We start from the raw sequence: 16016 nt of genomic DNA, 5'->3' as shown, positions 1-16016 counted from the left end.
GGTAAGCAGCTCTTGTGGGATGTAACGGTAGTAGACTCCTTAGCTCCTTGTAGGATTAATGCCGGGTCTGTTTGTAACCCTGGTACGGCTGCCGCTGAAGCGGAAGAGCGAAAAATTGACAAGTATAAAGATCTTGTAATTGATGGATATCTTTTCCAACCGCTAGCTTTTGAAATTCATGGCGCGGCACAGAAGTTTTTTTGAGCAAGCTTTGTAAGAACCTAAGCATATGCACTGAGGAACCCAGAGCAGGCAGCTTTTTAAAACAGAGGATCTCCCTGGCAATACAGATTGCGAACGCCGCTTGCGTACTCGGAACAATAAATGACAAAATAACTTTCGACGAAATTTTTTTACTTGTAACACTTGTATATTATATTATCTCGTGTCGAGTTGCGTGTTCTTATTGAAGAAACGTAACCCGTATCGATTTTAATTGAAAAGGACTTAAACACTTGTCATCTTCTTTTATCATTATCACTTCCATATCTAAAAAATTCCAAGGATTTTGACTGGAATACATGATAAAGGGACTCATGACTGTAACCTCGGTTACTATGATACTTTTGACCTTCTGATTACCATTAATACCAATACCAATACCTGATTCTGTCAATACCAATACCAATTTTTCACGGTATTGAATTCCCTGGCATATATTAAGATTTGATCATTTGTTATCGTAAGGTGAACTTTTGCATCTTGTGCTTTGACTAATTGTTACCTGCCAGTACGCCTTGGATTTCATTTAAGATTTTCAATGCCCCGGGTCCAGCAGCCAGCGATTAACAGTCATTTCAAGGAATGTCGCAGATCTAAGAGAAATTTGAAAGGAAAAGATGGAAACGTCTCTGAGGAGGTTGAGCGAGCTGGTGTAGAAATTGTGTGTGACCCCTTGGTTGATCTGCAGGAAAAGCCATCCAGAAATGTCACGTCCAGAAAAAATGTCAAATCCAAGGCAGCTGAAATTGTAAACCAAGGGCTTCTTAATTTTTCACCGAAATACGATGGTAAGAAGTTAGGCGAAAAGAAAGGCCTCGAGACTGGGAAAGAGGTCTCTGAGACCTTAACGGCGGATTCAGAGAAAAATCCAGATTTAGACTGTCCAGAAAAAAAGATAGCACCCAAAGAAAAATTAGGAACTGAGAACGTCAAGTCTGAAGATTCTTCCAGAGAAGAAAGGTTCAGTAATAAAATTTCACACGATGCGAAAACTACATGTGGGAAATTCCAGAAACCTAAAAGCCGATCAGCAAAAATGCTGGCCAGCCTAAATATGATTGAAATCAATACTAAGGTTAGTGAGGTTTTGGAGCCCAAAAGAAACAGTTTAGTTGTCGAACGCTCGAGTGGTGGAGCTGAAATCCTAAGCAATATCGAGATGAGTCAACTGCGAAGTCCCACGAAACGCAAGCAACAACCGCTCGATGAATCCGATAAGTCGGGCATTCAAGCAACACAAGAGAGCCCAAGAAAATTACTAAAACCTTCAAATAAGGACTTATTTCCTGTATGTCCGACCTTACCATTACCTGCCAAGTACGAGTTGTTGGTTGAGAAGTTTACTGCCCTTGAAACTTCAGCTCAGATGTTATACAATCGTAAGGAGCGTTGTGAGTTTGATAAGTTAATTACTGCTGTTGAACAAATTACGGAGAGAAACTTCATGCTATCCGATTTGACGAAAATCATGTATGTATTACCTGACGCCTATGAAGTCAGTTGGGAAAAGAAATACAAGTGTATGATGACTAAGTCGTTCTCTTGGGCTCTTACATTGAGTCCCAAGTTTAGTGAACTCAAAGAGCAATTTGTTGCATCAGATATGCTTGCCAGAAAATCGAAGTTCCTTCGGAACCTTATTGACCTTGTGCATACAGAACACAACCAGTATCTGAAAAGTTTGAATCCAAAACTGGTGATTGATAACACGAAGATCAAACGATGGCATCCCAAATTCGCTTTGGAGAAAGTGGTAGACGTGAAAGAAGCTGAGTTACCTCCTAAACCGACAACAGCGCAACCGAGACAAGGTTTAAACGAACTAATTCTGAAGACAAAGGAGAAAGCGACTGAGAAAATGGAGTCAGCGCTGGCGAAAATTGAAGCAATGTCTCCCAAAGCTTGTAAATCATCGTCTCCAAGAGATAATAAATTTTTCAATTTTCCTGGCAGCTCAGGAATTCCCGAAAAGCTGAGACTAAAAGTTCAAGCCAAGGAGGTAGTCAAGGCTCAAGAGCAATTTCTGATGCCACTAGCGGAAAAGGAAAAGCGAGCATTGCAGGCTAAGCTTCCCGAGGTAGCCAAGATTATAAGAGGAGTATTCCTGGCCGACAAGAGAGTAGCAATTCCAGAGGCTGAAATTTTTGGTAAGTTGAGAAGCGGAGTAAGTGGTGGCATGTCACATGACCATGGAAAAACGAGCCTCGAGGATATTAAGAAATTTTGCCCCGAATGGATTTCTATTGTGACTGTTCAAGGGAAAAATTATGTGAAAGTGACGAAGTCTTACAACTTTGCGACTGTTCTGTCCAAAATTCAATCATCAATTCAGTGATTAGAAATTGTTAATTTAGTATTTTGACAAGAGTGCCTTCGGTGATATGCCTTAGTAATGTCATTTTTTATCTTTTTTTTTTAGTTTTTGAAAATTGTCCTTTGGCACAAAATGAGCTTCTCTTTTGTTTTTTGAAGCCTCATAAAATTACTTTCAAGTTTATGAAAAGCTTGCCATGAGTGTCTTGATTAATTTGACAATTTGTTTTGGTAAAATGTTGTTATTAGTAAATCTGTAGCGTGATTAGTGAAAGAAAAAGGTTCAGCATGAAAGTTTTTAAAAGTCAAATGAGGTCAGCATCCGGGTAGTGGCTGCTCATTTTGGCTTCTTTTGTTATCTTTGTTTGAATCGGTTGTTGTTTTCAGGTTTCAATGGTTAAGCATATAGTTTAGTCTATTTATCCGAGATCTGCAAATATTATCAAATAGAATATACAGAGGAAAGCTCAATCGTGTCTACATTATCCCTCTTCTCTCGTCCCCACCCTCTCCCCTACCTCCTTTTCCCACCTCCCCCTTGTTGCCATGGCATCAGACATGCCCCCCTTTCCTCCTAGAGGGCAGAACCCTCCGCCCACCCTCTCCAATGCCCTCAACAATCACGCTTCATCTCCAACAGACCCGACGGCCTCCGGGGACAAGACGGCTGGCGGGGGAGGGGGTAATATCCCGATTACTCTGGAGGAGTTTCTGAAAGTGGGCTCTGTGATGAAGGCAACGACTGTTCATGGGGTGGTTCATCAGGGGGAAATCTTGGCTGTGGACAACAAGACAAAGTTGGCGTTCATGGGTGAGATAAACATGGGTGTTGTTACTCTAAAGAAAAATAAATCCTCAATTTACAACTGTTTTGCGTTGTGCTATCAGGCTGTTATTTTGTTGATCTTTTCGAATGGTTTATGCTGACTGGTCTTCTTGTTTTACTGCAGAGTTTTCTTTAATCTTTGGATGTGTTAAATTTTAAAAATGTATGTAAATTTTCTGTACTGCGTGTAAAATGTTGCTTTTTGAAATTTCAGCTGTTCCCTGTGGCACGGGAAATGGCAAGACGTCCAGTGGGGATTCGGCAAAACACAACATAGTCATGTTGAACCTGAACACGTTGCAGGCTCTGGACAACATCAAAGAGCCGCCTCAGGACTCCAACGACGCCCTAGCACAGCTTACATCATGCAGACCGCAAGATGTAATCTTATGTTTTTTTTTTATTATTTCACACCACGGATTAGAAACCATTTTTTCCAATCATTAGTGGAAAAGGGTAGATAACGTTTTAATTTTGAGGATCTAGATTATTTTCAAGGCTCTCCGTGAGCTCAAAAAAGACCGGATTGTTAATTTTTATTGTCAAAAGTTATCGTTTTTAGGTCGAACAAATTGATTTCCGATATTTCGTAAAGCAATAAAGTCTCTATTATACCTAAATTTTAGTGCTGTTTTTTTAAAATAAAAAAGTGTGACAAAATAGGTGGGCACCGTGTTTGTGATTAACTTCGGATGTGACTTGTGTGTTATGACGTGTTTTGTTTCGTGCAGGCGGAGGATCGACTGCGGCTGAGTGTTGCGGGAAAGAAGAAGCGAGTGGAGAGTGTGGGAGTGGGAGTGAGTCCACAGGCACAGACTCTCTTCGACAAGCTAAGCATGCAGTCAGTTATTCGAATTTTTTTTATTTATCCAACTTAAGAATAGAAGAAAGATCAATATAAACATGATAATTAAGTCTGAGTAGCGCACATTTTTTTGACGCAAAAATTAGTTTCAAAGCACCTCAAATCAAGACTGAATGAGCTAACTGATTCAACTATAACAGCTTATTACGCTTGCAATTAGCAAGCGTTATCAAATCGGAATATAAACTTTTTTTTTCGGGTTAACAACTTGTTTAACAGAATTATTTGTATCTTGTTTCATAATGAATTCAAATTTATGCGTGTCCGTCTCTTCGCCTGGAGGTGAAGAATACCTGGGATTCCCAAGATCGTCGGATCGAATCTGATCAGGAACTTTTTTCTAACTGGAAATATTCCTTTGCAAAAAAATGTCGCCCTATAGTTTAAATTTAGTTTTTGACTGAAGTTCCGCTGGATAGTTACTTGTCAGTTTGAAGTTAAATATAATTTGGTTTTGCAAGTGGTACGGAGTACTGCTTAGCCTGTGTTTCCATCTCGATATTCAACAGTCTGCTTGAATGTTGTTGTTGTTGTTGTAGTGGATTTACAGCACAAGGCTGATGGGTGTTGCTCCCTTTCCGTTTTTATTAGAAGATTGTCCACTTATTTCTGCATTGGTTGCAATCGCACGCAAGTTGCCAAGTGCAAATATTGTTTTCGTTGTACTTTTCATCCATGAAATTCCACATCAGTTGTAGGATTCGGTTCTTGAGTCCAGTTTTGTTTGTGAAATCAACGTGTTTGTCAATTCTGTTTGCAATTCGACTGGTACGTATTGTGAATTCCCCTCGCGCATTCTCTGTTCTGATTTTGGCACTCTTAAAGACGTCCTTAGTTCTGAGATTTGTCTGCAGGCACTGTGATAGACGTGGAAACACATCAGTTCGTCCATCAAGGCTAGAGAGTAGCAGTAGGTCCGTGAGTTGTAAGTACATTGGTAGTGGGAGCACATTTAGTGCTCGCAGCTGGTTAACATAGTATGTATCCGGGCTTGATACTGTCCATTTTGTGACTTTCTTTTGGAAGCGCTCCAGGCGTACAAGATCTCCTCGGCTAAGATTTGTACATGAAAGTCCATATATCAGAATTGGAATAAGAAGAGACTTATATAGGCCTAATTTGACTAAAGGTAGTGTTTTATAAGCTATATTACGTCTAATCAAGTAAAATGATTTATTAGCTTTGGTCAGTCTCATATCAATATGTTTATTCCAGGATAATTTATAGTCCACTATAAGTCCAAGATCTTTCGCTTCTGTAGAGGATTCAAGTTTTGATCCGGAAAGCTGCAGATCGTGTGGTCTGCCTCTGAACACCAATTGTGAGCATTTATCGAGAGCCAGCGCCATCTTGTTCTCCTTGACCCAGTCATCAATGGACTTCAAGTCCTGTTGCACTTTGATTAGGTCTGTGTTGACTGTCAGAAGTTTCAGATTGTCAGCGTATATGTACGGGTCAGAGAATTTCAGTCGGTCCGGGAGGTCAATGATGAAAATGCAGAACAGAAGTGGGCCCAGGAGGGATCCCTGTGGGACACCACTCGTCACATCTAGAGTCACTGAAGAAGTTTTCTCAACTTTTACATATTGTTTTCGTCCATTTAGATAATCACAAAGAATTTCCAGCAGGCATCCTCCTACACCAATATTTGCGGTCTTTTTCAGCAATTCAAGATGCGGCACCTTGTCAAAAGCTTTTAAGAAGTCCATATAATAAGCGACAACGTCATCTGTTGGGTTTTCGTCCAGTCCTCTGTAAATTTTACTCAGGAATGATAGCATATTCGTGGCCACTGATTTCCCTTTGACAAAACCATGTTGATGTTTTGAAAGGACACGTTCAAAAAGCGAGTAGAGAGGTCCGTAGATGCATTTCTCTAAGATTTTGCTGTCTATGTTGAGTAGTGAAATTGGACGCCAATTTTCCACATTACGTCTGTCTCCTTTTTTGAATATTGGGGAGATCGCTGCCGTCTTCCAGCAACTAGGTATTTTTCTCAATCTCTTGATGTTCTTGAAAATTACCTGCAAGGCATTTGCCATGTTGGTGGCTGTTTGTTGGAAGAAAATTGGAGGCAGGCCGTTGGGTCCTCTAGACTTGGTAACGTCAATGGTCATCAAGATTTCTGTTATAGTTGTATGAGATATGCTGAAATTTGTGATCTGTGGATTGTCACATTCAACGTCTTTAATGTTAAACTTTATTTTTTGCGAGAATACTGAGTGAAAAAATTCGTTGAGCAGATTCACCTTTTCTTCCAGGCTGGAAACAGTGGTGTTATCGCTTATCATTATTTTTGGCAGTGATGCAGATTTGTTGAGACTTTTCAGGTGCTTGTAAATGATATCTGTGTTTCTTGTACTCAGAAGTTTGTTCTGATAGTTTAATCGATCATTTTCACTGGACTGGATTACTACATTTTCCATTAGTGCAACTTGATGTTTGCGGTAGCTTGTTGGTTTCGAAATGAGTAGTTTTTTTTGGGTGTTAAGCTTTTTCATGAGGTTTGATGTGCTTTGGGTTATCCATGATGGTAACTGCTGTCGATGCGCAGTTCTTCGAGGCACATAGATTTCTAACAAATTTTCAAAGTAATCATATAGCTCTTGGCAGGTTTTATCTATATTTGTGTAGCATATTGGATTGAAAACTTTATCAGCCATAGCGTTGTTTATACCTTCGAAGTCAGCTTTACCGAAGCTTCTATATTTGTCAATGAACGGTTTGGCTTCTTGGTGTTCTATTTCGACGTTGAGGTTTATTGATTGATGATCTGATCAGTCATATTGTTTATCAAAGAATTCATCCCTTTGAGCATGTACGAGACAATTTCTATGGAAGACTACATCCAACAAGTTTTTTCCGCATGTAGAGAAGTTAACTGTTTGTCTGAAGAGTTTTGCGTCAAAGGCATCAACTACCTCCTGTTTCTCTTCACTGGCACTTGTTAGGGACGGCCAATTTGTTTCTGGGAAGTTGATGTCACCACAAACGATAAGGGATGACGAGGTTGGAAAGGCATTCAATATTTTGTTAAAATCTTCAGACAAGTACCTGTAGGGACTTGATTTAGGGGGGTTATAAAAGACACAGAATATCAACTCCTGGCCGGATATATCAATTTTGCATGAAACACAGCTGTCAGGCAGATCTACAGTAAGTTTTTGACATGCGAATGTATTCTTTACAGCAATGAGACTGCCGCCGTGTTTGTTTGTATCATTCACTCTTTCTCTGTCTGATCTATAGATATTGTAATCATGTAGCATTAATTCAGAGGATTCTATTTGATTATTTAGCCAGGTTTCACAAATGCAGATTATACTGTAATTACCAGATGTAACAGCAGTAGAGAGTTTGGCTCGACGTTCGAAGTTTATGAGACTTCTGGCATTTATTTGAAGTACGCTTAGAAAGGCCCCTAGTCACGGGCCGCTTTCATTGAGCTCTACTTTTACGTTGTCATTGAACAACTCCAAGTTTCTTATCCGTAACTTCTCTTTTGGAACGCCTTCAGTTATAAGTTCACGTCGCTTTTTGAGGATTTGATTTTCTTTAGCTGCGTCCTCCTTGGTCAGGGCAGGTGAGAGAAAGACTTTCCTTTCAGACAATTGGGTCCTTTTTTCTAAACTTTTCGCCAGAACTAATCTTGCCTCATGATGGTTGGCCACGGTCAACAGAAGGGTTCTGGGTTTCGTTCGCTTTTCATCGAACTTTCCCAGGCGTTTCATTTCAACGATGTTTGGTTGTTCATCAACAATCTCTAGAATCTTCTTGACTTCCTCGTTTGTTGGGACAAGGTTCTCAGCTTTCGATTTCTGGGGATCTTCGGCAATCCCCTGTATTCGGATGCATTGATTGATGTTGTGATTTGTTCGATTTTGCTGTTCTTTTGGTACAGCATTCTTGTTGTTTCCTGTCAGAACAGTACTATATGTCTTTTCCACTTTCTCACAGGTGTTCCTCAGTGCTTCGTCAACTTTCTTCTCAACGATTTGAGTTAATCTGTTTTCCATGTTTTGAAGTTTTTCATTTATATCTAATTCTTCCAGCTTTTCGGTCAGTTTGCTTTGTGTGAAGTTCCGAATGAACCGATCACGTACATTGTTTTCATGGCATGACGAACATAGCAGCATTGCCAGCGTTCCTAAATCTTTAATACCATTCACTACAACTGGTGTTAAGCCTGTGCAGCTAGTGGTCAGATGAAGGTTAGCGCTACAAGCTACGCATTGGTAAACAGGATCTTTCGGACCAATTTTCTGCTTACATGACTTACAGTTTTTAGTCATGGTATTCCTTACCTGGACTCTGAGTCAGAGACTCGAGGAGTACACAAGATTTGGAAGTATTAAGAGTTGCCTTGGACTCTGAGTCAGGGACTCGAGGAGTACACAAGTTATGATTTTGGACTTAAGATTTATGGACTAGGGTTTCCCTTGGACTCTGAGTCAGAGGACTCAAGGAGTACACAAGATTTGGAAAGATGGACTTACAGTTATGGACTTAATATTTCCCTTGGACTCTGAGTCAGGGACTCGAGGAGTACACAAGGTTTGAAAAGACCGACTTTTAAAACAGGGGTACTGACCTATTGCTCGTTTTGTTTTGCTCGCCTTCTGCTCTTTGAAGGTTTCGGTTGTTTCGATCTCTGCTGTAGGATGAGATTGAGTCTTGGGTAATAGTGAAGAACTACAGCTAATGACCGGAGTTCTTGATCGTGCGATTGATGTAGCTTCTTGTACTTCGCTTTTATGGTGTTGTTTATTTGCTCTGTCTTTGTGAGAATATGTTTCGTTACGTCAATGACTGTGATGTTCAGTTCTAGCAGATGCTCGAATATATTTGTTGCTCCCCACCTATGGCAGTAGATGATAGCGTACAAATTGGGAATTGATCTCAGAACAGAGATCAGTTCTGCCGGTGAGAGTGGTTCCCCGTCGTTGTTCTTATGATCGGTGATCGAGTTGTTAATTAGATCGTGCCACAGGACAATGTTCTTGTTGCAGTTTCGTGGGAGATTGATGAAGTTGATCGCCTTTTTGTCGTAGAAGATGTTGCGGAAATTGAGACCAGAGTACGCGTAGACCTCTTTCCTCACTTCTCTATTTTCGTCTTCGTCCAAAGAATCAATTGCTTGGGCTAGGGAGCTGGCTCCAACAATTTGCAACATCAGGTGATGATAATATTTGAGACAAGAGGCAACCACGGCTACCTCGAAATTCAATACTTATCTGAAACTATTTAATGTGGAGTTAGCTTTTTGCAAAGGGTTTATTTTGATGACCTTTTTTTTAATTTTTAGGTCGACCAAATTGATTTTTCGAGCTCTCCCAAAGCACGGTTTTGTCCCTATTTTGGCCAAATTTTTTGCGCCGCAGGCAAAATTTTGAAAAAACAGGTCAAAAAAGGCGTTTTTATGCACTTTTTGGAAAATTTTGACCGAAAAATTGCGTTTTTTCGGCGCTCGCTCCCCCCTCAAAATTAGTATATATTGGCGCCAAAGGCGCCTTTAGAAAATTTTTAGGGTCGGTCGGCCAAAAATGGATTTCTTAAAAAGTATCAAAGGGGGACCCTTTGGGTCGGCAGGGGGTCGAATCCCTGAGGGGGGGGGGGGGGGGCATCCGCCCCCTTGCCCCCCCCCCCTAAATCCGCCCCTGGTTTATTGCATGTTGTACTATTTTTCGAAGAATCCTTTAGTCATTTATACAGAGAAGCAAATTCTTTGTTGTCTTCAATCGGAAAAAGTTCGGGAAGCCCAATACGTTTTTAATTAACTAACTGACTATCACAGTAACATATACTAAATCTTAGGACTCTTATATGTACTTTAATTAGAGGAGAGAGTAGAAATTGTGGCAATTAGGAGAATTGGTTTGAATTTTTACGCTATGTAAACCGGGAAGCAGTTCATTACTCAGTGAGTTAAATAATATTTACCACGCTTAGTTAATTTGTGGCCTTGAGTGGCAACAAAGAGCTTCGCTCAATAAAATAACTCTGGAATGTGGAAAAAATACACATGTGCTATGATTAGACACTGCGAATCGCAAAAACCTCAATTATTTGATAGGAAATCGCTGTGAAAGTAGGCAATTAACGATTCAATAAACGTACCATTTGTGAAAAGCATTATTTGCTTGAGTGTTTAGCTAACCAATTATTACTTCCAATTATGATAGAGTGATTTCCCTATAGACGCAATATATGTCTTGACGCTAAATTCATGCTCAACGCCCTTAAATGTTAGCATAATTGGAGAACAGTTGCGGTCATCAAAGTCAGAATGAATCATTTGAAAAGTATCTACATTTGTGACATCGGGAAAATAATCAGACAATTAGGCAGTAAGGAAAATCATGAAGATTTGAGTAATGCACATTATGTTTTTCGATATATTTGTGTATTTAAGCACTATTTGTTTCAAAAAATGAAAATTGAAAAATATTGTAAGGTTGTTGCCTTGTTTGACCACATCATTTTTTCGTTCATACAACAAGAACAACAATTAAAAGCCAGATGTGGCTGAGTGTTGAATCATATCGAAGCCTTTTAGACGTGATTCAAGCTGTATAAAAAAGAATGGTTTTCCACTAGAGTATTTACGGTCTTTCGAGTGAAATTAATTTCTTAACGCTCCTTCTGCTATCCAAAAACAATAAGTCTAATTTGTTTTGATTTTTTTCTATTTTCCAAAATTAATTCCTGGTCGCAAAAATTGTCCTCTCACCAAAAGCAATGTGTCTTAGTTTGTGCTAATTTCTCCTTTTTTCCAAAGTTAGTTCCTTAACCCGATAAACGTCTGCTAATCAAACAATTATCAGTCGTATTTTTTGCTTATTGTTTCTCCAAGTTTCCAAAGTTTATTCCTTGTCCCGAAAAACATCTACCTTAAAACAATGAGTCAGTTTTCTATTTTTTTTTCCAATTTTCCGATTTTTTAGCTACATTTTGCTAAAATCGCTGGTCGAAAAAATAGCTTTAATTAGTTTTCCGAAGCTTTTGAAAAATGCAGTTTTTAGTTTTTACTCAATCGTTTTTTCCAGTTCAATGATTTTAACATAGTACCCGAAAGATATTGTTCTGATCACAGATTTAGAAAGATAATTCTCCTATGTTTTTATGTTGTGGGGTTTGAAATATTGTAATTTGGGGCAATTAACGCGTGATATATTTTGCGCTATTAACGCGTAAACGGATGTTTAAACTATCCTTAAAAATCGTTCCAAATTGGTTAAAGCAGGCTATTTGCCATAATTGCTGCGTTACAAAGAGCCAAGTCTATGACTTGGTTTTTTATATGATGTGAGGTTGGATGGCTTTTAAAATTTTTCAATTTTTTTTTTTGAAATTTTCGATTTTCTTCAAGTGAACAATGATCCATAGACCTGTAAAGGCAGTTGGATTTTTCTATTGAACAACAAATAAGTAAAAGGTCACGAGAAACGTGATCGACTTCTAGTTTCAAAAGTGGATTTTAGTTATCGGATTTCATAGCGGAATATAAAATTTACCAATCGATCCAATTTTCTCAAATTGAGTTATTTTTTTTTGAAAAAAGTCAATCATAAATTATTCTTGAAATTCATATTGCTAGCAATTCACTTAGGCCATCAGTTTTTTTCTTCGAAATATGAAAGATAGATTTAAAAAAGAAATAAGTTTTTTTTTGGTTTCGTACGTTTGTTTACTCTTTTACAAGTGTCTGTTGGCTAGCTTTTAATTTGTTGAAGTTATCAAATTGTGTTTTGTGAAGAAAATCTATTGAAAGGTGTATTTTTAATAGCGGAAACACTTTCGAAGTTTTTTTTAATCCTTTGTTTTTTAGATTTTCTTTATTTTTATTGAAATTTGTTTTCAGAGTTTGCGCGGATTTTCTGTTCAGGCTTGCTAAGACTTTTTTTCTGGTGCAGATATCCGTGCTTCAAGAAATTATGAGGAATTTGTTTTGTTTGAATGACATTTTTGAACAATGTGTTTTACTGGTCACTTCCTTCTCCTTCGGTAGAAACAACCTAGTGTGTAGAACTATTCGAATTCGATTTTTTTTGCATTTGACTAGCTCTTTGTCCTATTTGAAGCTTTTTGATGACCTTTTTAAGAGTAATAAAAGCAGTAGATTGCAATTTTGGCCAAAGTGGGACAATTAACGTGCGATATATTTGGCGCTATTAAAGCGTAAGCGGAGATTTAATCTGTCGTAGAAATCAATCCTAATTGGTTTAACGCGTAAGCGGAGATTTAATCTGTCGTAGAAATCAATCCTAATTGGTTTTAGGGAAGCTTATTTACCATAATTGATTTGTTACTACTAGCGAAATTTATCACGTTGTAGTTTATATGGCGTGTGGGGTGATGATTTTCAAAAAATATCAAATTGAAAAAAAAAAATCATTTTATTTCAACATTTAATTTTTTCATGTTATTTTTGCTCCAGAGACCTTAAAAGGCAGTCAGAGCATTCACGGCTTTGCCCTGATACGATCAGTTTTGTATAACAAATAGCATTTTAGCTTGAAGGTATCATGGATCTGTAGCGTTGAGATAGGGAGAAGACCCGCAACAAAATAAGAGGGTTCGAACCTGGACAGGGTCGGATGTTTTATATGAACTTTTTGTATACTAGCTTAAATGCGTCCGCTCTATAAATTGAGGCATGTGCAATTGATAAATTTCTTTCTTTTTCATATTGAATGGTACTACTAATGCGTCGTGATTGGCTTGCGTCACTTAAGAAATTTTTTAGACTCAAAGTTTTACTCATTCAGCTTTTACGAGTATCGTTATCGGTCATATTTTTGCTTATGTATGCGAAGTACAACTTCGCCTCTGTGTTAAAGGAAGGCAAAATACAATATCGAACAGCAAAAAATTTAAAGTCACGAAAAACGTGATGGACTTCTAATTTCGAATATGGAATTAAATTGTCAGATTTCCCAGCCAAATACAAAATTCAGCTATTGATCCATTTTTCTCAAATTAGATTAATTTAATCCAAAAATTGTTACTCATAAAATGATTATTTTTAAATTCAAAGAGCCGTAAGGCCTAATATTTTTTTTCTTTGAAATTCGAAAGTTGAGGTTTGTTTAAAAAACAAGTCGTTTTTTTGTTTACTTGCTTTCTCTTTTTCAATTTACTCTTTTCCAAGTGTCAGTTATCTATGTTTTGGTTTGAAAGTTTTTTCAGAATTTTTGTGGTTTACTCTTGGTCTGCTCTTGAATAGGCTGCAGTTTTGGGTGATTTGTTACAATAGGTGGTGATTTTGAGCATAGTGTGTGTATTAAATTTGAGAACTATAATGCATAATATAGTCATTTCATTTTCAAATTTTTTTCTTATTTTTATAAATATTCAACGTAAATGGGCAGACACTTGGTGGATTCGAAGATCCCGTTGTTTGTCCTATCCAATTCGCGGAAGTTAGTTATATTTTTATCTTTGTTTGCGACAAACTTATAATTGGAGAAATAAATTCTTTCTTTAGTCAATTTTACATGCTGCTATGATAGTTTTTTAAACATTATTCTGATTGATGAAATGTCAGTCAAAAACTCAAATTTTACTTTTCTTTTGTCAAGAAATCTGGCCTTTGAATTGAATTACGAATACTGTTCGAAATAAAACAAAGAGTGATCCAGCTATTTAACTTGAACCTGTCACCTATTGTAATATATCACCAAGTTTTGCTTATAGTCAGGTGTTTCTGTGACTGATGTATCCCAAAAGGTGCAAAGCTAGCCTCGCTTCGAGTTTTAAGTTCATTAGTATTTAATAGTATAGAGTCATAAGTGAGAGAGGCTTTTCAAATGAAATTTTCAAAAATTGTTTAATTTATTGTCACCACATTTCACTCGCCAATGTCTAATAGCGAGGTAAAAATTGTTTGAGATTACCCTGAAATCATGGTTTTTTTATTTAACATGACTCTTTGTGTTAGATATTCGTGTTCGTGGTTTGGAACTGCGATCAAAATAGACACTCTGAATGTGACAGTTCATCCGCCTTACTACTCCTCAGACAACAACTGTGTCAAAGGCATGGACTTGATAAACTCACACTCGATTGGACACGTGAAGAAAGTAGTGGAGAACATCTGGCTGAAGGAGATGCATCAACATTCGTCGTCCAACAATCACCGAACCACCTCCCAGCCCCAGCCCCAAACGCAAGTTCAAACCCCCCACCCCCAGCAACAACAACAAACAAATGTAAACAGCAAAAAGACAAACAATAACAACAGCAGCACTTCTGGTCAGACGAACAATAATGCAAATGCGAAGAAAACTTCAGCTGCGAATAACAATAGTGCGACTAGTTAAAAGAGGCTAACTATGAAGATTGGAGTCAGAAGTACCTAAAATGATGAACTATCTGGTTGGTATAATATGGCAGAAGTTTTGGGCAATGTAATAAAGAGGAAGAATGAAAACTTTTCCACATTTGTTCAGGCGATTGCTCAAGTGATGTAGTTAACAATGATGGTGTGAAATAGTCGGCGAGTGTTCTCTAACCATCTTTCATGTATCTTCTTATCGTCACATGTTTAACCCCTTGTACACATAATTGGATGTCTTGTCTTGATACTAAGATGTAATCTAAATCTAAATGAATCAAGCTCATAGCCAATTTTAAATAACCAAAATATGATCTACATGGATTACATAGAAAAAAGTGCGAGTTTGAAACATATTAGATTGGAGTGTCATCGTTTCTTCGAATTGTAAATGAAAATTGCAGCAGATTTGAGTGTGTAATAAATTGTGTTCAAAGAAGAATGAAAGTGATAGAGTTTTAAAAAGTTAAAAAATGATGTCAAGATTCCACCTGTTATATTATTATTATGCCTTCGTTATTCTGCACAGCTGGCGTGAAAATATAAATAATAGTAATCAAGAGGGGAGAAAAAAATCGAAAAACTGTTGCAATGAAAAACTTAAGATCTCTGAAAACTAAAACTTTTTTATCGCAATTAGATATGTACGAAGAATGATAAATTTTGAAGTACGCTTTTTTTCGAATGAAAGTTTACTATGGAATGTATTATACCTAATATTTTCGCTGGTCAGTTGTGCCAAATTTATGTCTCCGTTACAAAGTTTCTGATTTTGTAATTTGAAATAAATTTTTATCTCCTCTTCTTGGGTTTGCTACGGCAATTGTGTAGCGTATAAGGCTGTTGCAAGTCGTTTCAAGGGACATTATTTGGTACCTTTGTTCCATTGTTGGGTTACAGAGTGAAGGCTATTTTCTTCGAAAATCTCCTACAGCGATAGAATTTTAGCAGAATCGTTTCATGGTCGTTTATCAGTGCTCAATAATGAAATTGCCGAGATAGCAAAAGATTAAAATTCCGGCACACGCCAGTGTGTAAAGGCATTAACAGATCTGGCGATGTTGTAAAAATCATAGTTTCAGCACAACTATTTTAGCTATAATTCAATGCAGAAACCATTAAAGGAAATTTGAGCGTAGATTATGTCTAGCGATCGTATTTTCTTTTTGAGAGTAATGAACGTAGTGAGTACTCTTATATAAGTCTTGCTGATTTTTGTTTTTTTTTTGCTTCAGGAAAAAGTCTTAAAATTTGTTCACGCTCAATTTTGATTTTTTTGCGGTTTGACTTCTGATTTTGGAAATGAAGGTCAGTGTATTTCCATTGTTAAAAGGAAGGCAAAATCCACTATCGAACAGCAAAAGTGTATTGGTCACAAAAAACGTGATCGACTTCTGATTTCGAAAATGCAAATTAATTATCAAATTTCCCAGCGAAATAAAAAATTTACGTGT

At 37.6% G+C, this 16016-nt stretch overlaps 3 protein-coding genes across 4 annotated transcripts in view; all 3 read left to right on the top strand.

Moving 5' to 3' along the window:
* Positions 1 to 16016, top strand: part of LOC134851387 (growth hormone-inducible transmembrane protein-like) — a 70692-nt gene that overhangs the window by 29947 nt on the left and 24729 nt on the right. The window lies entirely within an intron of this gene.
* Positions 758 to 2829, top strand: LOC134851195 (DNA replication factor Cdt1-like). Its single transcript, XM_063867165.1, has one exon. The coding sequence runs from the start codon at positions 761 to 763 to the stop codon at positions 2555 to 2557; it is 1797 nt and encodes a 598-aa protein (XP_063723235.1). The 5' UTR covers positions 758 to 760; the 3' UTR covers positions 2558 to 2829.
* LOC134851161 (type-2 histone deacetylase 1-like) lies at positions 2927 to 15171 on the top strand. Its single transcript, XM_063867127.1, has 4 exons — positions 2927 to 3346; positions 3576 to 3742; positions 4093 to 4202; positions 14167 to 15171. Exons 1-4 carry the CDS (start codon positions 3082 to 3084, stop codon positions 14546 to 14548), a joined length of 924 nt encoding a protein of 307 aa, XP_063723197.1. The 5' UTR covers positions 2927 to 3081; the 3' UTR covers positions 14549 to 15171.

This window comes from Symsagittifera roscoffensis, chromosome 7 (assembly GCF_963678635.1).
Source record: "Symsagittifera roscoffensis chromosome 7, txSymRosc1.1, whole genome shotgun sequence".
Lineage (NCBI taxonomy): Eukaryota > Metazoa > Xenacoelomorpha > Acoela > Convolutidae > Symsagittifera > Symsagittifera roscoffensis.
This window is presented reverse-complemented; position numbering and strand designations above follow the sequence as displayed.

Bases quoted from the DNA above. Each gene is read 5' to 3' on its own strand.
- LOC134851161 (XM_063867127.1), top strand. From the start codon at position 3,082: ATGGCATCAGACATGCCCCCCTTTCCTCCTAGAGGGCAGAACCCTCCG. The intron at 3,347-3,575 runs GTGAGATAAACA...TTGAAATTTCAG, and splicing joins GACAAAGTTGGCGTTCATGG to CTGTTCCCTGTGGCACGGGA. The intron at 4,203-14,166 runs GTCAGTTATTCG...TCTTTGTGTTAG, and splicing joins TTCGACAAGCTAAGCATGCA to ATATTCGTGTTCGTGGTTTG.
- LOC134851195 (XM_063867165.1), top strand. From the start codon at position 761: ATGCCCCGGGTCCAGCAGCCAGCGATTAACAGTCATTTCAAGGAATGT.